The sequence below is a fragment of the Triplophysa rosa genome, linkage group LG14, assembly GCF_024868665.1.
Source record: "Triplophysa rosa linkage group LG14, Trosa_1v2, whole genome shotgun sequence".
NCBI lineage: Eukaryota > Metazoa > Chordata > Actinopteri > Cypriniformes > Nemacheilidae > Triplophysa > Triplophysa rosa.
In genome coordinates this window covers 7,283,510-7,305,888 of record NC_079903.1, presented here as the reverse complement: position 1 = coordinate 7,305,888, position 22,379 = coordinate 7,283,510, and the positions used below count along the sequence as shown (strand labels likewise).

Genomic DNA, 22,379 nt, shown 5'->3' with positions numbered 1-22,379 from the left:
TACAAATACATATGAATAAGCCACCTTGTAAAATAGTTACGAATGGACATGAGATTGCTTTGTATAATTTTACCGAAAAGTATCAAAGCAAGTTTATTTTTATCTATTTTGTAGCTATACTTCATTAAGAGATGGATTTGCCATCTCTGCCAAGCGTTTCAAATCACTCAGTTGTAAGGTTTTATGACAATTAAGATGTCCTTTTACGCCCTACTTTACATAAGCAGTCAGCAGCGAGACAGCACACATTTGGTTTTGGAGCTATGCCGTATTTGTGGTTCTAGTGTAAACACATTTATTCCCTTTAAATAAAGAGTTCATGATGCATAACGTGGTAGGTTTTTTCTTTAAGATGCCGCAAAATAAAGCTTATTCAGCCTTTTTGTCCTGGGCTGTTAAACTTATCTTAAGTCTCCCGTGTATGTTTGCACAGTGTAAGAGCACATTTTCATGAAATAATTGCTGTGGCGCTTTTGCAGCGCTCCACAATGCGTGACACACCTTGCAAAGACCAGCACCTACATTTTGATGCTGGTCCAAGCTAGTTTATGCTGGTTAGTGCAAGTCGTAATGATAAGTAGGTAAAGTAACCTGCAGTTTTAGGTTTCAAACAGAGATGGCAGAGAGGCAAATGCTACAGACTGCTATGTACTGTAACTGCAAGGATTAAAGCATCTGGCAAACATATAAATCATCTAAAATATATTTTAATTCAAGTTTTCAGTGTAAAACCAATGGTACAAGGCATAACGTGAAAACAGATGCTATTTTCAAGCACACTTAGCTGTAGTTCCACAGTAAAAGTGCATTGAACCAATCAAAGCACAATGTGATTTGTGCCTAACCAAATCGAAGCAAAATCTGATTTGTGCCTTTAAATGAACCAGTAGTTTACTCCATGCCATCCTGATGAGAAATCTTGTTGCCCTTACCCTGCCTGCTGAACTCGTCGGCCTCGTGGTGCACAACGTCTTTGACCCGGCTGCCATAGGCTAATCTGGAGTCCTGGTCGAAAGCTTTGAGGGTCTCACTGGAGCTGTAAGACTTTGGGTTGAGCTTGCCATCCTCGCTGTCGGCAGAAGAGCTGGTGTACCGGCGCTCCGTGTCCCGTCTGGAGGTCAGGGAGCGGTAAGGTCTGCGTTCTTTTACTTCCATGGCAACCTTGTCTCTCGTCTCAGCATCAAATGAAGGGAAACAGACGGTTCAGTCCCAACGATTCTGTAAGATGAGACCAGAAACGCAAGGTTATGAGTTGCTTTTTGAGTTGAAAGGGTAGTTCACCCCAAAACTGTATATGGCTCTTTCTTCTGCAGAACACAAAAGAAGATGGTGGTCAATGGGGGTCAATGTTGTCTGGTTACCAACATTCTTCAAAATATCTTCTTTTGAGTTTTGCAGAAGAAGGAGGTCTTACACGTTTGGAATGACATGAGGGTAAGTAAACGAAGAATTTACGAGTTGATATTCCACTACCGAAAAAATATATATAAAATCGCAAAAACATTGTATTTTTTTCTTTTTGTTTTACTGCCCGGTGTTTAGCATTTACAAATGTGTCATAAAACATTATAACATTTGGCCATAAAGATGTAGAATATCTGCTCTGACCGCCACAAATTCAGTCTCTCAACAAAGTATTTTAAGTATTTCATTTTAAGCATTAGGGCAATGTACACCCACGCTTGATTTGGGTAGAATTTGCCCAGCATCAGATTCCTCAGACCACAGTTTGCTTTCTGCTCACAGTTCAAAGACACGCTTGTGAAGAAATAAATAAATACAACATGCAGCGGCAAGCACATTTCAGCTGAAACATTCCCGACAAGAAAACTGAAGGACACTCGTTAAAAAAAAAGATTTCTGGACAATCTTTTGAAATAGCCCTCTCAGTCAGGGCAACATTATGCAGCACTGCAGCTTTTTGGAGCAGAATCCATTTTGATAAAATACAGCACAACAAATCAGGGCCCGTAAAGTTTACGACTCAAATCCCCCGCACTTCTGTTTCAGCAAGCCTCTAAGAGAAATGCTGCATTTGCAGCATATTTTTAAGTGGCAGGTGTCGTTCTGTGGATTCTGCTGTTTATACGTGAATCACCGCCAGATGCAACAGTGCACCTTTATGACCCTCATCAAGAGTATCCAACCAGCACTGGTCATGACTCATTTATAAAAGAGCTATTATTCAACGTAAGAACTTAGGGGACAATATAAAGGGAATAATAAATAAAAAAATGTATTATTGTACATGCTGTTCCAATCCCATGTTTCATTTTTTATGCCAAACACACACACACACACACACACACACACACACACAAAACTTTATTACCAAAAAAATCAGAGAGTGATTCCATCATAAGAAGCATTATAAATTAGGGCTGTCAAATGATTAATCACGATTAATCGCATCCAGAATAAAAGTTTGTGCTTACATAATATATATCTGTGTACTACAGTGCATATTCATTTTGTATTTATAAACACAAAACATACACATACTTGTCTATATATTTAGGAAATATTTAAATGCATTCATTTATATTTACCAATAATTGAAATTCTAAATAAACGTTTATTAATTGTTATATTTTTCTTAAATGCATTTATGTGTATGTGTTCATAAATGCAACATATACAGACATAAATTACGTAAACACAAACTTTTATTCCGATGCGATTAATCACGATTAATCGTTTGACAGCCCTACTATAAATATAATCATAAAATGTTACATTTGAAATATTTATTTGCGTGAGAAAAACACTGAAAATTAAAGGCACAGTTCACCAAAAAATGAAAAATCTTTCATCATTTACTCAACCTCATGTCATTTCAAACCTGTATGACTTTCTTTCTTCTGCAGAACACAATAGATGATATGTTGAAGAATGTTGGTGACCAAACAACATTGGACCTCGTTTCCACTGTACAGACACAAAACCACTGAGACATTTAAAAAAAGGTCTTTTGTTTCTCACAATAAGTCATTGTATGCATCCAGAACAATTGATGTTTTGTGCACCTTTATACTTCGCTTTTATTTCCTTTGTGGAGCTTGAAAATCTGCAGTAAATTCTGATTTAATCTGAATTACATGGGCATTTTGCAAAACCTTTCCTTCTGGAAGAAAAGAATGAATCTGTGCTACACTATATATCATTGTCAGACTTCCTAATACGTTGGCCTGGGCCCAAACCATCATCACAGATCCAAAAGCATTGTAAAAAAATCAGCACAGTAAACGCTTGTTTGAAACACTACCTGCATCTCTTACTAAATCACACATGGTGTAAAAACAAAATGGCTACGTGAAGACGAGAAAAAAATATATCTGTAGACACGGGTGGCACTGCGAGATCACACAAGCTGACATCAATTTGTACGTCCCCCGATCCTCCGCGGACAGGATATGACACGGCCCTGAAGCGGCGGCGGAGGTCTTAAAAACGTGTCGATGTGGATTTATGAAGTTGATTAGAGGTTGGGTCGTTGTTTTCTCGGAGGCATGCTTAAGATAGTGAGATTTCCCTCCTTGATTCATTTCATTTCCTGCAAGAGCCCAGATACACATCAAATGTGTCATGCGGCACAGGGTACACGGTCTGTAATAGATTAAACTGTATGCTGGGCAGTTTTCAGACCCCAGAGCCCTTTTCGCATCCGCGGCATCTGTTGATGGAGCGAGCGGTGATGTGTTAAAAACAGAATACACAATAAAAATAGGTTCCACACATCAGGTTAATGTCAAGGAAACTGTCAAAAATCTCTTTTGAGGAGGAAGATAAAGCTATTTTGAGGATTTTAAAGCACATTTACAGTCATGCTAATGTAAAGATTTGTTAATTAACATTAGCTAACATGCTAACCATGACAGATGTGTATTTTACACATTTATCTTTGTTCATGTTAATAAGTACAAATGTTAGTTAATTGTGAAATAACTAATACAAGTTAAAGGCTCAATTCAAAATGTTGCTGCTAGAGGTTGAAAAACAAGGTGTAGCTTCATGATGCTATAAAGGAACGTGGAATGATAGAAGTTTTAGTCTTCACCTCCACTGCCAATAAAACTCAATTCAACTGGACTCATAAATCATGTTCATTGATGCCGTAACTAAAGTTTTATAACTTTTATGTTATAACATATACGCCAACAAGAGGCATGATAGAAACAAAAACAGAGTGGTGTGCTAGCAACAGTGGCTCACAATACGTTGATATTTTACCAATCAGCAAATATCTCTAGATTCAAACGCTGTTAAAACATTTGGGCTAATGTATGTGTACAAATGAAATAAATGTATAACACTGTTCTAGTGGTTTTTTGGGGGATATTTGAATGCAATGGCGTACATGTTGTGCCTTCAGATGCCACGTTTGATTTCAAACTATTATTAAAAGCTGAAATCTATGAATGTGCCCAGATAGCACAGGTACGTCTGTAAGATGTCTCCTAAAGATCTGGAATTGGTGAGCTCATGTTAACTAATATAGTCAACTAATTTTAACAAATGAAACCTTATTGTAAAGTGGTACCAAACTGCCTTTAATATAATCATTGTGTGAATGACTCTTTCATGGTATTCGCCAAATTAGTAATGTCTAAGCTTTAAAAATGCTTTAAAAAGCAACAACCAAAAACAAGAGTGATGATTCACAAATCAACACACGCATCAAAAACCGGAAAGCTTAATCATGATGTAATTTGGGTCTAAATCCTCTTAAAGCAAAAAATCAAATGTGCTACAAGTGGGACAATATGGCCGAATCACACTCGGCGAATCACAACAGATTTATCTTATAAGTTCTTAAATGCAACCGTAATATAAATGTGTGGCGCTGCTGCAACAATTCACAGTAAACTATATCTAACCCCCCTTAAACAGCCTCTTTATTGCCAAGCCCATTGAGGAGCTGGGGTCACCTTTTGTAAGGACTGGCAGCTCAAAAGATGGCCATGATTAATGACTTGGGGACCTCTGCTCCGGGACCTCCGCTGTGGACAAAAACTGCTTTTCTCCTAAACACCCACAAGAGCACTTCAGCTGTTGGCCTGGAATCTCCAAACCATTTGCTTTTAGGTTACTAATTTTTTTGCATTTAGAAAGCGACTTATAGCTTATGCTAATTCGGCCGGAGACAAAAGAGGCTTTATGGGAGCTCTCGAGAGTGTTTTTGTTCAAGCGCATTGTCTTAATTTACTAAAGGCGGGTTTCATTGCACAAGCATCGTAGTCTGTGGATTCTGCACATACGCCTCGCTCGTGAATATCAGAGGTCTCGCGTGCGCAAGGGTGCACACCTTTGGGGCCATGGGAACGCTTTTCATCCGTTAAGCGAGGCGACAGCCGTCACTTATGCTTTTGACAGCTGATGTCTAGAGCAAATATATTACTCTGAAAGGGAAGATGCGTTTGATTGACGTTTCGCCAGTCGAGAACTTTAACGGCATGACAGTTTTTGCTCCGTGTGTGTTTTTCTATGATAGTGCGTTAAGCTGTATGAATAATTTAGGAGGAAAATAGGAAGACAGGCAACAGTATCTATCCAATCCCTAGAGCACTGTGGCGGCCAAAAAAAAAAAGATTTGACAGAAGAGATCATAGCACAAATAAGCAAGTCTTATTTACCCATAGATTTGCTCAACTGGAGATGGGAATGTAGGAAACACAACGTGTATGAAACAAACCATAGAGCTGTAACTTATTAACAAATTCAGAGTTCATTTTATTAGCACGCCACACTTTTTAAACAAAGTTGTTGCAAATGTAATTTATACAGCATATGGGTCTGTTTGAGGGTGTTGAGCTGTTTGCTACATTACCAACAAATGTGAATTGATTTCAATCTACATAAAAAAACATGTTAAGCCAATTATATTACCCTAAATGTTCCAACACACCTAACAGAGCTAAGTGAACAATTTCACATTGAACAATATTGCTGATTTGGTGACTTGGGGTTTCAAGCTCCCAGCATGCCCTGCATCATAAATAAATGATGCACTTACAGTTAAAGCTGTTTGCTTTATGTTGTTGTTGTGTGTGTCATCGCTGTTTGTTATGTGTTGTGCATTAACAATGAGTTATGAACTCATCTTTTGTTAACATAATGATGTTTGTCAGTTGACACCATTATTATTTGATTCAACACCATTAAACATTGAATTGCCTTACGTGTTCTCTGGTTTAGTTTACAGAAAACCATAGGCAGTAATGCAATTTAATAAACCTATAATTTCCAAGTATCCAAAATCAGCCTGTGGCCCAGTTTACTTAATTCTTGGTTTCAAACGACATTCCGTTCTATTGTTAATACGGTCAGATTTACACGTCGATCCGACCACAGCGACAACAAAAGCCACACAACGCAAGAATAATGTTATTCTGGAGTATTCAGTGTTTTAGTGAAATGTTATTGAATTGTTTATCGAAAATGCAATAAAGGCTTCCTTGTTGTTCAGGTTTTGCCTTGTTTCCTTTGATTTTCATTCATTTTAAACACAGCTGCGGCAAACTACTTTGGGGAAGCTATCAAACGGCATATCTGCGAAACAGTCCTCAGCTCAGGTTTCAGTTTCCTTACACATTCGATGTTATCGATCGTCTCGTCTGTATTCGATAAACACTTGTTCAGGCCTCTTTTCTGGTTTGGAGCCAGAAAATGCACATAAGGCTAATGTAAAAGAACATTACGGTATATGTTTTTCTTATAAGGGAATAACGCAATGTTTTGATGCCTCAAGATATGGATTTTGAAGTGATTGTATACTATGATGGTACGCAGAAAACGCAGTGTGCTTGAACATCTGCTGTGGGGGGCGTCTTGGTGAAATCGCTGTGTAATTTTCTGTAAACTCTTTAAATGCCATCAATCTTCAAGTGGTTAAAAAAGTAAACTACATATCTTGTATGAGAAAGAATAGCCTGGCCACTTATTCCATATAATTAAAGTGAAGGCAAAAAATGACAAAAAGCACCATAAACATATACTGCTGATCCATATGACTCATGTCTCATACTTCTTTCTTTGTGTGATAAACACAAATTTAAGTCATTATTCACATGAACTTTTGTCCAAACCCTCTCCTGGCAGTTCAAGTTTTCAAACCTGCATGACTTTCTCTCTTCAGCAGAACACAAAAGATGATATTTAGAAGAAAGTTGGTTACCGAACAGTGGCAGCACCCATTCACTTCTATTGTATAGACACAAAACTAATGCAAGCGAATGGGGGCTGTTGTTGTTTGGTTTCCAACATTCTTCAAAATATCTTCTTTTGTGTTTTGCGGAAGAAAGAAAGTCATAGTTTTGAAACGACAAGAGATGACAGAATTGACCTTTTTGGGTGAACTATCACTTTAAGGTTCTAAATGACTTACTCACAATTCAGATGTTTCAACTCACAGTCAATAATTTGGTCACACCGATTACCAACTCATTGAAGTAGATGACTATTAGTGAATAACATTAGTCTTACATTTCGGTGTGCTCCTCACAAAGCAGCTATGTGACATCAAAAGGCTTGGAAAAAAGTGCCAAATCATTCGGACTGCTTTTATCATACTTTCGGGGTGCTTTTTGTATTTCAGGAGCTTGACAGAACCACTCCTTGTTCACTTTTATCCTGAATATATAAAAAGCATCCATTATATTCTTCACAAAAATCATTTAAAAATAGCTCAGTATGTGTTTCATTTAAGTATCGACTTGTCTCTTACAATTGCTTAGAAGAAATAAAAATGGAAACACATGAGACAAAGACATTAAGACTGTAGTGCTGTAAAATGAATGTAGATTGTATGGATACATTATTTGGATTTGGGTCAATTTGATGAGAAATGTTATTATTGACTTTTGTTTGCAGACTTGGCAAACTTGAGCTCAATGTTGAAACTTTCAGGGAGACATATATGACATTTCTGAGCCTTCTTCTTAGGAGAAATATCTGAAACACAGGAGAGTTATGCTAACGTTTCCATTTGCTTTCCATTTAAATCTCATGGATGTCTGTGACTTTTCTTTCGTATGGGATGATAGAATTTTCCTTAATGGGTGATGTGTTCTTTTAACAAAACACAGTAAGGGAAGTAGAGGGGTGTGTAAATGTACTGCATTAAGCAACGGGGTCTGAGGCCTGCTGTGGTGTTAATAGCTCTCCGTGTCCCTGACTGGTGGCTTATGGAGCTCTTATACTAAGACTGGGATGAAAAGGTGCCATCTATATGCAAATGCTTTCAGTCTATTCTTGCAACAATTAGTGTGTTTGACAGTGTGAAAGTGGGGCCATTGAACTCTGAATGCAAACTTGGTCATCTATCTGTTGAATTGTTTGAGGTTTTGAGTCGGGTACATTGCTAATACTCATTCGGCACAATTGTCTTTGGTGATTAGGTGACACAATGCGTTACATCAAAACCTTTCAGAGGATTACTGCAATCAACATGGTTTGCTGAACTACAACAAAAAAACACAAAAAACGATGATTTACAAAACTCATCTGCCAATTGGCAGACTCACAACTGGCACAAAGGATCATTTTGCATCTTGCAGTTACAATCAGTGTACCGTATGTATTTTTATATCACAGTAAAAATAACAATATAGCATTCAAAATTTAAATGTAACACATTAGATAGTTTCTGGAGATTCAACCCAAAATATTTTTTGATATTATTATAAACCTGATTAAATAAAACAGATTTATTATCAAACAAAAAAGTTGCTCACACCTGTAAAAGCATACATTTGAATAGTGAATTAATGTGCAAATGACAGCCTACATTTAAACTGTATTACACTGCTAGCGTCCAAAGTAAATCATTCTCATCATAATCAACAAAGGTGTCTACAGCAGTGGTTCTCAAACTGGAGGCCCCAAGATGGATCCAGGGGGGTCACAGATTGTGTGGCATTATATGAAATATAGAAATTTATCATAAATGTAATGCAACCAAACATCAGAAAAAGACCACCAACCAAAAGTATTGATGTTCCAGCATTGTATAACAGAATTGGTTCTTGGTTTAATTAAAATTCTAAGTTTAAGATTATAGGTTTTTATTTGGGGGCCAAGTTTGAGCACCACTGGTCTACAGTATATCCGCATTACTGATATTACACATTATTACAAAACCACAGCAGAAGTCATACCACCGAGTCTCGCTCCATGTTACTAACATGGTAACAAGGCATGATTATTGCAATTGTGTTTGCCATGGTGATGACATGATGCAAACATAACATTGCATAGCACATAGCGAATGTCTGAGTGGTTCTGTGTTCATACAATGGAAGTCAAGGGGGGGTCAATGTTGTTCGGTTACCAACATTCTTCAAAAGATCCTCTTTTCGTGATCGGCAGACGAAAGAAAGTCTTGCAGGTCTGAAATGACATGAGGGTGAATAAATGATGAAAGATTTTTTATTTTTGGGTGAACAATTCCTTTATTAGGCTTATATGAATTCAGCCAATGTTGTTAGGGAAGGTGGCTGTCAATAACAACATGGTATCGCCAACAACTGGAACCCTGTTGCAAAGACCACTTTATACCACATACATTTCCAGACTGTTCTTGGTTGGTTTGTGCTGGTTATGTTTTTTCGAGTGCTTAAGCACCAAAACCACCTAATGTGCAAGTAACCAACCTAGTAACTCATTTTACACTTCTCACACTCAATAACAACTAACATCCTAAACAGCTAAAAAGACCAAAGAGCTAGAAAATTCAGCATGAAGTTTAAAATGAGATTGTTACAGTTGTGCTTTTAAGTGTTTCTGAAGCATGCCTTAAGCATGCTTGTTAAACCTTCATTTTAAGGATCTTATATAACATTTTTGAGTTGAAAAAACAACAGCAAGAATGCTTTGATCAAAGCTTACCTGTGAAACTGATGAATTGCCATAATGACAGCTCTCAAAGTGCGAATCAAGGAAATAAATCAAGCTTTAAATAAGCCTACACTACCTAGCACTGATGATCCACAGATGTTCTTCATTCCAGCGGCAGTTAACAAGCTTGTTTACAACCCGAGCTCCGCTTTTTGAGTTCCTCCTACTCAGCTTCGCTTACAGCCAAACAATAGCGGCGCTGGAGCCAAAGAGCAAGACCACAATTGCGTCCCTGCGGGTTTTTAAAGTGTGCTGAAAGCTGCCGGCGAGCACCCCTCGTTCCTTTCGCGGAGCTTCATTCATATGCCTGTCCTGTGCTGAAAAGCCTCCTGGGTCAACAGAAAGGTTTGCTTTCAATGGGGGAGAGTGGGAAGCGTATTGGTGCGGGGGTTGTTATTGATGCGCGTGGATGAATCTGCGGCCTTGTGCGTGCATTGAGACGGTCCCCTTCTGGGATCAAAATGGGAACCCAGCTAGCATTTAGAAGAGAGGGAGTAAAAGCTTCAAAGTAGACAAAAGTAGCCCAGGCCTTATTCACTGGTTGCTCCGCTGCAAGCTTTAAGGCCTGTGGGTACATCCATGGCAGTAAATAACCACACTTCTGAACCGAGGTGGGGGTTCAAGAGAATTTATTCACTTTCCACGCTGCTGTACATCCCCGACCTTGACTGGGACGTATAGCAACGCCCTTACGCGACTGTCGAACACGCCTCTTTATCTATCAACAACACTGCAACGAAAAGACACCCTAAATCATTTTCATGAGGTGGTCAAGTCATGAAAACATCGATGGGAGGGGATGTCAGCAGAAAGAGAAAACTGGGGAAGATACGTTGGATTATATATAGCATGTGCACTGCGACGCAACATGAGAGATGTTTGAATGTCACGGAGCATCACTGGTATCATCGATAACAGTAGAAAATATGTAATTTTGACTACATCTGCCTCCCACTTAATCCTTTAGAAGCAAATGAGCCAAGAAGTGAATTAGGGTTGAAATACATAAATGAGTACGAGAGCGGAAATCCCCACACAAAACGGAGAGAAAAAGCTATGGATAGGGCTAAATCTGTTATTTCTCATCCATGTCATCGCCCGCCAGTCCAAATCCTTAATCTGATCATTTAAACAGATTAACAAGCAGCATCAAAATTAGTGGTTTCGTACAATCCCAAACCCCAAGTACGAGCAGCAATAACAGTGACGCTTGTTTTAGTAAGCACGGCTAATGAAAGAACGAAATAAATGGTTGTGTTGTGGCAGTTTCAAAGGGACAGGTGGGTGTTCTGAGGCACTTCGGCTCATTAGCAAACAATTACCGCTCATTACACCCCTATGGCCAGGCCTGAGTTGATTTATAACCCCGTAAGAGTTGAGAGCAATCCTAATACTCGCTTAAGCAATAATCAACTGCATATAATCCCTCAGCACTAAATCCAGAATCCCTAAACTCAAAACGTGTTGACTTAACGCAGCTGCTGCTAAGAGGAAAAGGACACGGCCGTCGCCCAGCTGCACTATTCCCAGAAACATCGCTCAGGCACAGAAGCTCTCCCTTGCTCGCTCTCTATATTGCTTCTCCATAGGCAGCACTTTAGAGCATCATGCTTTACTTTTTCATGCATTTGGCAGATGCTTTTATTTAAAGCGACTTACGGTGCATTATAAGTGTACATTCTCAGAGTATGTGTGCACCCTGGGGATCAAACCAATGCAATGCTATCTCAATGCTATACCAAATGATCTACAGAAACACAGCTTGGGGAATTTGTCTTGTTTAATAGGCATGAAATGGTTATTCAATATATACACTTGTTTAGTATAATGCTTGTTTGTTGAATTTTCATTAAAATATATATATTGTGAGACCATATGGTATTTTAAAATAACTCGTGTTCATATTTGGGTTCTGCCAAGATAGTTACATCTTAAAATCTTCAAACTTTAAGATGGAAAACAAACCAAGAATAATGTTACAATTTGTTCAATTCCCAATATTTTACCCAATATTTGTTTGTTGTTTACATTTTCAAGCTTATTAGAGTATCTGGCAATTAGCACAGCAACATGCTACCTCCAAACTCTACTGAAATCAATTGCATTTTAGGGAAATTTAAAGTTTATTAGCCTTGAGGATCAATAAACTAAATTCGCATTTAGCGATCTAAGCATTAAAACTGACATCTTGCATGTGCGCTCAAAAAAAAAATCTAGAAATTCCATGACATCACACTACACTTCAGCCTCTTGTCAGTTCTTGTCCAATCAAATGTCTTTTAGGATCCAAAGAGCCCCGCCTCCTTCGCAATGAAAGCTGTTTTGCCAGGCTGACTGTGTTTAAAAGAAATGATATTGGTTATTTTACAACTAGATATGTCTCACTCTATCTGCATTTTTCAGTTGAAATTACGTCAACACAACAAATGATGCTGCACGTTCCGAGGCGATTCAGTGAGTCTTTAAACTATGTTTACTGTGGTGGGACCATAATAAAATGAATAAACCAAAAAATTATTGTTACTATGGAGGCTAGTAGTATAACAATTTATTTTATTTACTTTATATTATTATTAATTTATATTTATAATTTATTGTGTAAAATTTGTATAAAGTCAAATTAAAATAAAACTACTCAACAGTTATTGATTATTTGAAGAGGTATACCAGAAGTTAGGAAGGTCCACATAATGTTCGTTTATGTTTATGTTGTTGCTGCTGAAACCATCTATTACTTTCATTAGGGTTACATCATGTGCAACGCCTGATTTATGTTGAACACCGAGTTGCTATGTAGCACACTCCAAATCAGTCACTTGTGAGGTACCAGGTACTGTAGCTGCCAGTTTTAAACAGAGTCAATGTCTCTTCCTTCCCCTAACCCCCCAGGAGATCTCGCATATGTTTTGGACAACGAAAAGAAGTGTTTTACACTAAAGGGTGTAAAACGGGAACTAGCACTGAATAATTTTTGCTTCACGCTGCAGTGGTTTAAAAATACTTCTCTCTTTCCTTTAAGTGAAAATGATTTGGCAGTGATGGGGCCATCAAATGCCTCCACGCGTGGCACTGCCTGTTCCCGCGTTGTGCCGCTCTGTTATTTTTTTGGGCACTGCAGCATCGTGCATTTTTTCGTGCACCCTGCCAGCTGGAGGGCTGAGTGAGATGTGTGTGCCACAGGAAGTAGATTAGCAAGTAGACATGCGGACAGTCCTGCCATCACATATAATGCAAACGACTCTGACGAAACCGAAGGTACAAACTGTATGTCCCTAGCTCACAACAATGACCTCAATGAGAGCATTTTTTTTAATGATTTGTAGGGGCACGGGCAAATGCCTCTGTACTATTTCAAGCAAATTATCATTGATTCATGTGACAGAAATTTCCAAGCTTAATTTCTCACACAATGCAGATATGGCGAGTATTGCAACAAATATAATCAATAATGTTAACATTACATCAAGCGTCCTTGCAAAAACAAGTAAATGTGATATGAATTGCTTAATGACAGCAGGTTATTAATGGTGTTTAGGTCAAGCGTCACTAAACTCTATGGTCAGTGGGGTTAGGGGGTTAATTTAAAAGCACAGTTCACCCACATATGAATAAAAATTCACAAAAATTCAAAAGGTGTTCACCCTAATGCCCAAAACCTGTAAATGACTTTCTTCTGGGGAACACAAGATGATATTTTGAGAAATGTTTCAGTGGTTTTGAGTATTAAAAACTTTCTATAAATCATGTTATGAGCACTTTATTAAAGCTTATGACAGCCATTTAATCAATTTCTGGTAAATTACCCCCAGTGCTGACCATTTTCAAACGCACAAATGCCACAATGCTGCAAACATCTCAAGGGAGTCAGTCTGGCCTAAATTAGCAAATTAGAAATACTAATATTAATTCACTCTATTCAGAATATTATTAAAAGTGGCAATCTTACGATGGGTGTAAATAGCTTTTCAAACATCCACACTGTCTGCTTTCAAATGAAAGCAGATTGGACTGATCCCCTGGAAAGAGGGTCGCTGAACTGTTTCAGTGAATTATCTTTGCAGAGTAATTCTTTGTAGTCACTGATGCTGAAACCCAGATCTGTCATGCTTCTATCTGCTGAAAGATGGTCGGATTGCCAGACGGAGCGGTAAGTACATCTGAAGCTAACTTGAATTTGAGTGCCGTGTGCTTAGCTACATTTAAGCCAATGCTTGAATATTAGTATAAAACTGTTCCTGGTTTTATTTGCATGTTTTATTGATGCAAGTTTGCTTTATCAAAATCTTTTAAATACCCTTTTCTTTAAAGTTTGATAACGTTTTGTTTAAACTTGCGACGCCTCTAAAATAACTTTCCTTTTTGGCTGATGTCACCAAGCCCTCTTAAAGGGACAGTTCACCCAAAAATGAAAACTGTGTCATTTACTCACCTTCAGATTGTTCCAAACCTGTAAAAATGTCTTTGTTCTGTTGAACACAAAGGACGATATTTGGGAGAATGTCAGTAACCAAACAGATCTCACCCCCATTGACTCCCATAGTATTTATATTCCCTGCTATGGAAGTAAATAGGGGATGAGATCTGTTTCGTAACTGACATTCTTACAGATATCTTCCTTTGTGTTTAGCAGAACAAATACATTTATACAGGTTTGGAACAACCCGACGGTGAGTAAATGATGATGGAATTTTCATTTTTGGGTAAACTGTCCCTTTAATATTAGCCCCTCCCTTCCAGTCACCTATCATACAAAGACCACTTAAATTCTAGTGTGTTGATTGAATGATGTTTTCTCATCAAGTGTCCTGTTTCACTCAGAAATGAATCAGGTGTAGGTAGAAAAATGGGATGCTAATACTGATTTTAAACAAAGCATCTATGGTTACTATAACAACAGGGCCACAATCCTCAGCCAGCATCCTGAAACACACAGTACTACGCTTAAATGAACACAATGTGAACAAACCTCCCTCTGTGACACTAGGCAGAATTCAGTCCGATTTAAGGTATAGAAAAAACATTAAATCTCTGTCTGGCTTACCTCAACCACTGAACTGACAATTTTAAACCAGCCAGAAAGCCCCTTTTTGGAGACCTTCTTAACCACTGCGTGCTCTCACACACATGCACCAGCGTACACAGACACACACTGAGTGGAATACTACATTGTGTGCTAATCGAGAAAAGAGACACATAGCTAGATATTTTTCTATATCCTATATCATAGTGTACACACTGGGCATGAACCGAAAGTTTGGCAACCATTTCTGTTTATTCTGAAATTATTTTTGGCTTATAATGTTGAGTGACAGATGTCATATTTAATTTAGCATGACATTTTTGTGTAGTTGACAGTATTATGGAAGCAGACAATCTACTTTTCATAAGAACCTGTCATTTTTCCTCAGGTATGCTAAGGCTGATATCTAGGACGAATATTAATTTGTTGTGGGTTTATCCACTGTTTTGCACTCATTTCACTTTATGTTGTACGTGTACGTAGCAGTACATTACTTTTTTTATCAGAAGTCAGTCATAGGCCAAAATTAGGCTATTCAAAAAGGGGGGGAGCTCAATGATGAACAAATAAAAGTATTTTTATTTTGCTAATTTACTTAAATGTTTTAAAATGATAGTTTAGAAAAAGTTTTTTTTCTTAAAATAATAAAATGCACATTTTGATGCAAAATCAAGTGTCTCATTTGGTTTCGGCTTTGGATGAGAAATTTCATTTCGGTGCATCCCTAATTGTCATGATTCTGCCTCATCATGTCATGTCTTTCTTGGTCTAGTGGCAGGATCATGACAGAGCCTCATGTTTTGTGTGGAGAGAGACATGTTATTGTTGGTTCTGACATGGCATGCGGTATCTCTGGTCTCGTCTTTGGCCCCGCCCCTCTCGTTTCCTCGTTTAGCTTTCCATTAGTGTTTCAGTCCCGACACCTGCCCCTTGTTAATTATCCTTTGTTAGTCTTCCTATATAATGCCCTCGTGTTTGCTGTCCTGTGCTGGTTCGTTTTGATTGATTACCCGTTACATTACCTGTCGCGTTCCTGCCCAGTCCCTGAATTTAGTAAGTCTTGTGAAATCCAGTTTTTGTTCTTGTTTTTCCCCCTTGCGGGAAGTGTTTATTTTATTGTTATTATTCTACCTTGGTTCCTTGTTTGTTTTCTATTTACCCCATAGTGGGTTTTTGTTTTATATAATAAAGTATTTTCTGTTAACCCCTTACTGCCTGCATTTGGGTTCTGCACACACACCGTGATACCTAATAAACATGGCAGCTTATTATGACCAAGAACTGCCCACTTAGACATATGAAGAGACCAAACTTTTTTTTATTTGTCGCTTAAACATGTAAGGTGTAACATGTTTGTAACATGTCGGGTGTTAAATTAGAACATTTAAAATTGTGTGGTAATCTCTGTAAAAATAATTGGTCAAAATATCAGTCATTATTTCACAGCCATTATGCGTCTTTCAAAGATTTGATGCCACTATGATAGTAAGCTTAACTGACAGAACTCATTGCATTGACCCAGTAGCTTGTAACACGAGTTCTATTTGAGATGAAAAAAGTCATGCTTTCACCTAAAGACAGCCAATCAGATTTGAACTGCCAAGTGCAGCCGGTGCTTATCATGTTTGTGTGTGAAACGCATCAGATGGTCAGCGGGCAGACTGTTAGTGCTCTGCTGGCATGCCATCGGAGGACGACATCAGGTTTGCACGCAAGTGATTACAATTCAGAGGCATTCAAGTAAAAACTGATCCAAAAATCTACAGGAATTAATTGCGATATAACCACAATGGGATGTCTTCAAGATTTCCAGTCAGCCGCTGGAAACCTCAGAGGAACTTGTTTTCCAAAAGTTTTGGGAGACAGCGGGTGGCTCTATAAAAATAAGCCGTGTTTTGGGGCATTCAGCGATGTCAGTTTGTTTCTATACTCTCTTTCATCACAAAGATAAAATGGAGGCCAAGAGCTCTGGCCCAAATTCTCTCAACTGCATCTGCCTTGAAAGCAGACAGGCAAAAAGACAGTGACAGCTTGATATACTACCTAGCGTCAGGTTTCCACAAGTAATGAAAAGCCATGCTGAAAATTGAGTCTGTACACCTGTATTTTCATGTCTACTCTGCCAAAAAAAATCCCCACACATTTTACTGCATCGAGAGCTCTCCAGAGATGTTTTTTCTTCAAAATGCAATCCGAGGATATGACAGTGCTGTCAAGATTTGTCGTTAATTTTATGAGCCGTGGTTTGGAGTGTAAAAATAAACTAGTAGGATCTACAGAATTTGAGTTTTTTTAATGGCCGACTCTGATACATTACCTTAAGATGAGTTCTTGATGTGACACTATATCGAAATCGAGCATTTCCATCTGTTTGTTAACATTTTAATTATGCTAACTAAATTTCACCCAAACATATCGTTTTACCCCAGAAGACATATATCAACCCAATGGAATCATTTGGATTATTAATGAAGGATGGATGTGATTGTTGAAGCTTTACATATCATGTACATCTGGGATGGCATGAGGGTGAGTAAATTTACATATTTAGGCCAATTATTTCTTTAACACGTCTAAAATACACCAAATGTAGTACCATTTACTGTACAAATACATTATGAAGGTACAGGAATTCTACACTACACAGTATTAAAATAATTTCAAAATGTTGAGTTCAATTATAATTACACTTCGCAATTACAACGAAGTAAGAGAAAATCAAACCTTTCTGCTTTTGTTAACATGTTGAAAACTAACACATAGGCCTACTGTGCATAGGATATTATGTGAATGCCCTGTTATACATCATCTTTAATGACAGAAATTAGACTACAAACTCTTACGTCAGAAACAAGTGGAACAAACACATAATGTGGGTCTTGTAATACCACAGAAGAATTTCAATATTCTACAAACTGCTTGAAACATATTACAAACTTAAGAGGATCTAAGCAAGTAAAGCTTTACACACAATAGCTAAAAAGAATAACAGAGTCCAAGTGTTAAACTGCAGTGTAAAAGTGAACAGCTTATGATACACAAAATCTCATTTCACAACTCTCAATTCATAAATATGTGTAAACCAGGAGTCCTACATTGATGGTGCTTCACAGATAACAAGCTTGGTAAGAAGATCAGAAAACAGAAAAAAACTACACACAGAAGCATTGGTAGAAAACACGTATCTTCCTCAAAGTGCTTGTCTGTCTTTCATTTTAACCAGAAGCATTTTCATCCTGCAATGCAACTCGATTGAGGGTGGGGCAAATCTTTCAATACCACGAGTGCCGGCAGACTGAAGTACTGTATGTTGCCCTTGCAAAAATGCTTAGCAGGATAATTGTCTTGGAATTGAATTATGGGATATATTAAGGATGCCAAAGACAGAGGAAGCACATATGCCGCTTTCATGTATGGCATCTGCAGTTGCTAAAATAAGATTTAAGAGCGTTGCAAACAATAACAAGATATGACGATGTACGATGGGATGCCACATTTCACATCTGAAAATCTAATAGGCCTACGCGTGAAGCTTTTTAATGCAATGGCCTAATGTCTCTTCAAAGCCCGGCTATGACATCACCCTCCAGAACAAACAGATTAGGCCTGTAAGTACCACCCAGGATGACTGGAGGGTGAGTAATAACCACTATCATTAGCGCAACAAGGAACCTGTTCGAAGGACACCAGGTACATGGTATTGGTATTCCATAATCAAACCAGTCTGAATACGCCACATGGGGAACGAGAGCAGAAGGAGAGATTTAGAAGCTTGACATATGTCGTCTGGTGTTTATTTCAACTCTATCTGTTGTTAAATTAAGCCCTGTGTGTAAAACACGACAGTGAGTAAACGATGACAGAATTGTTATTTTTGTTTGAACTGCGCCTTTAAGGCTTCATTATGGATTCATGACAGCGAGACGTCCTTTCAACCAGCGGGTCAGTGCTCTGTATCTTTTCTATATTAATCTAATTCTGCCGGTAAATTAGGATTGATCATTGTAGCTCTGGGCCACAGTCATCATCCGGGATCTAATCAGACCGAAGAGGGTCGGAGAGGGGCGCTGGTTAGGCCAGAATGCTCCATAAATATAAAACATATGAAAAGCGGCGAGCGGCCATAGCACCATGAGGGAAATCCGATTAGCCTTCCCGATCGCCACAGGTGTGCTTTCAGCCCGTCGCTTAACTGCCTGGCTGCAGCCTGCTAGCACGGCAAGCTAACACTTTTCACATCTATTGTCCGTCTCCGGCAGGGGATACTTACTCCATGTCCTTGCTTAAGGATGTGGGTGAGAGGAGGTCTTGGTTAGCCAGCTCAAGGGAGAATTGGGCAGAAGGATCTTCAGGGAGAAGTCTGGGCTTTTTCAGTTTCCCGGTCTCAAATTAATCTGAATTAACACCTGCCACAGTTCCCTTTATATCTTGATAAGGCGGTAGTTGTTAAGTAGTGGGTCGCAGGTATGTTTAATAGGTTCGCGGACAGCAAGCAAAAGCATATTTAAAACATTATAAAGTTGTTATGAAGTATGCTTATCGAATTATTCATTTATTTATTTATTAACCTTGATTAGTCCAACACAGCAATATCATCCAATCCAAATTTTGGGAAATATTGGGGAGTTTGGTATGTCCAAAAGATCATTGATTCACCTTCATGAATTTTCTGTGGAACAGAAAAGAAGATATTTTTTGAGAAATGTCTCAATGGTTTTGTGTTCATACAATGGAAGTCAACGGGGGTCAATGTTGTTTGGTTACCAACATTATTCAAAATATATTCTTTCGTATCTTGCAGGAAAAAGAAAGTTATAAGGTTTGCTTACATGACGATAAGTAAATGAAGCGTTTTTTAGGGGGGGGTGAACTATCCCTTTAAATACAGGTCATGTTTGATCACGGCCGATGTAAAATCTAGGTCCTGCAGCCAAAACAGTTGAGATACAAAGTTCTAATACTTTAATATCCTTCTCAGTTTCTGACTGTCACAAAATGGACGTTCCACAAACAGATTCTGAGTTTGGGTTCATCTTAAGTTTTGCAGGGGTGTGCTGACTCGCCCGTTTCATCGCCATTACGTTTTGCAGGCGTGACTAAAAGTTAATGGGGTGGAAAAGTGATTGAGAATGAAATGATTGTAGGGCTCCTGAAGGGATAAGTGAAGAGCTAGAAATGCTATTAATGATAAAAACACACTCATTTGTCTCCAGCGTTGTGTAACTGAAGTCGGATGTCAAATAAAGAGCCCTGACCCGTCCAGATTCTAGCTATGGGATGTGGTTTTCTTCAACCCTAAATCCACAAACACATTTTTACAATAAAGTCTCCAAGTCCACAGCTAAAAGGGATTAACCAAAATTCACATCAGCTCTCCGCGACAGAGCCCTGTGAAACTGTGACAGGTGGGTATGTGCTGCTGTCTGCGAGACTTTAAGAAGATTTCTTCAGTCGTGACAAAAACCCCGGTGTCTTCTCGATGGCTGTTACTGATACTTTCCGCATTCAGAATGCCACCAATGCTGCTAAATACGTTGCGATTTTGAAAACCTACAGGGAACTGAAGTGCTATGTCAAGTCGATGGCACAGCAAATGGCCACTTGATAGATCAAACCAAACCAGGTCAAAACTAAGGCACAAGTGATGTGAAGGCATCCACCATTCGGGAAAACAAAATATGTCATTATACTGGAAAATATAGCATAATATATTACTTACACTAATGTTTAGGATCATTTGAAAAAAATCTATCTCATGATCTTAAACACCTTTCAATCTGAAGGTGTATGTTTCCATGCTTGGAATTACTTTTGTAGACAAAAATATAATTGTGTCAGCAAATGAATTATCGTCATTAAAAAACTAAATTATTTTAAAATAAAATATTTAGAATGTTTTTCTGAATGGATTTCTTTGACCAAACAATGAATAACGAATACAGATATATAGAATACAAATATATTCTATATAAGAATACGGATATTCCTTCAATACTGTTTAAATACTTGCCAGGGTGAGACCTAAAGAAGTTGGATGATAAAATCCCAGGTGTATTTATAATTCCTAGTTACAATTGTGGTATTCAATGGTTTTAATGGGTTTACTGTTATTCTAAAGTGTGGGGAAAAAATATAAATAAAGAATGAATAAGAAATCCTAAACTTTTGACTGGTACATTGCTATACATTGGAACCTTAAAGTTGCTTATACTTACAATATATGAAAAGTGGCAATTGTATTATTCAATCTATTTTAAATCTATATTAAATGACCTTATATTTTCCTATATGTTAACTGTCAGTATAATGTTTCTTGGCGTAAGGGCACAGTCCTGTAGATGTAAGATGCATTTCATGTCCATTGCTATCAAGAGAACCACGGGAACAGAACCTTATGACGTGACATTTCCCCAGTAGTCATAGATGCTTTTCCTAAATGTGATATTTGAGGTTTTATGAGATTAGCTGCTAAACATTTGCACATTGGATCGCCAGTTTTACTGGAAGGCTTGGTCACCAAGTTTAATTCATTTTTTTATTAGAAAACATTCAGATTGTTATGATGCTTCGTCCTTTTTGGATCTTGACAGTAGTGAACATTGAGCAAAGAGAGTACATTCTTCAAACTTTCCTTTTCGGTCCCATGACAGAGTTTGCAATATCATCAATAACATCTTTGTTAAATAGACATCAAGTATAATACCTGTGATGTAATTTCAACACAACGCCAAAGTTGCTATCAAGGAGCGGCAGAGATACTCTGCATGTTTTTTTCTGTACTTTTACAATGCGTGATGGGGATCAAGTCAGACCTGTCAACATCTGCTTGGCTCTCTGGGGACGTTTCACAGCTTTATATAGCCCGACTGAATCAAACCGTCTATAATTACCTGAAATCTCAACAACCAATACAAAAGCGACTAAAAACCAAGCCGCCTGTCACTTTCCCTTTGCAGTGTCACAAAATGCAGAGTTCTAACCCCCAATTCCTTCTCCACCCGAGCAGCCCGAGATCCACATAGTTGTAAAATTAATTTAGCCTTAGTGCATTAATCAATTGGAGCAGAACTGTGCCGACTTAGTCCATAAATGAGTATGCAAGGTGCAAGTCTAGAGGTTCATTTATATACAGCGAAGCATAACTCACTCGCGGCACGCCAAGTTATTAAGTAGGGGCCCCACACTTACTCCTAAGGGCCTCCTTTCTCCATACCCCCAAAAGCCGAGCGATTACTACAGAGCAGAGGAAGCCAGTTATGAGCACAAATCCCATGGCTGTACTTTGCATTAATTAGCTCGTTCACTATAGCCCTTGAAGACCCTCCAGCCCCTTCACGCTCTTTAGACACATTTACTGTTTAAAAAATTGCTTTGCACAGCGCAGGGGTCCGTTAAGATTTCAGTTCTCGTAAACGATGTAATTGCAACGCTACCAATTATGCAGCGGCTCGAGTAAAACTTGTAC

The 22,379-nt window shown here is 38.3% G+C and overlaps 1 protein-coding gene across 12 annotated transcripts in view; it reads right to left on the bottom strand.

Annotated features, from left to right (window-relative positions):
• Positions 1 to 22,379, bottom strand: part of tenm4 (teneurin transmembrane protein 4) — a 216,552-nt gene that overhangs the window by 163,759 nt on the left and 30,414 nt on the right. For all 12 annotated transcript variants that reach the window (XM_057350986.1, XM_057350982.1, XM_057350985.1 and 9 more), the window contains exon 2: positions 933 to 1,218. In XM_057350986.1, coding sequence (XP_057206969.1) covers positions 933 to 1,155 — 223 coding nt within the window. In that variant the 5' untranslated portion in view covers positions 1,156 to 1,218. The remainder of the gene's footprint in view (positions 1 to 932; positions 1,219 to 22,379) is intronic.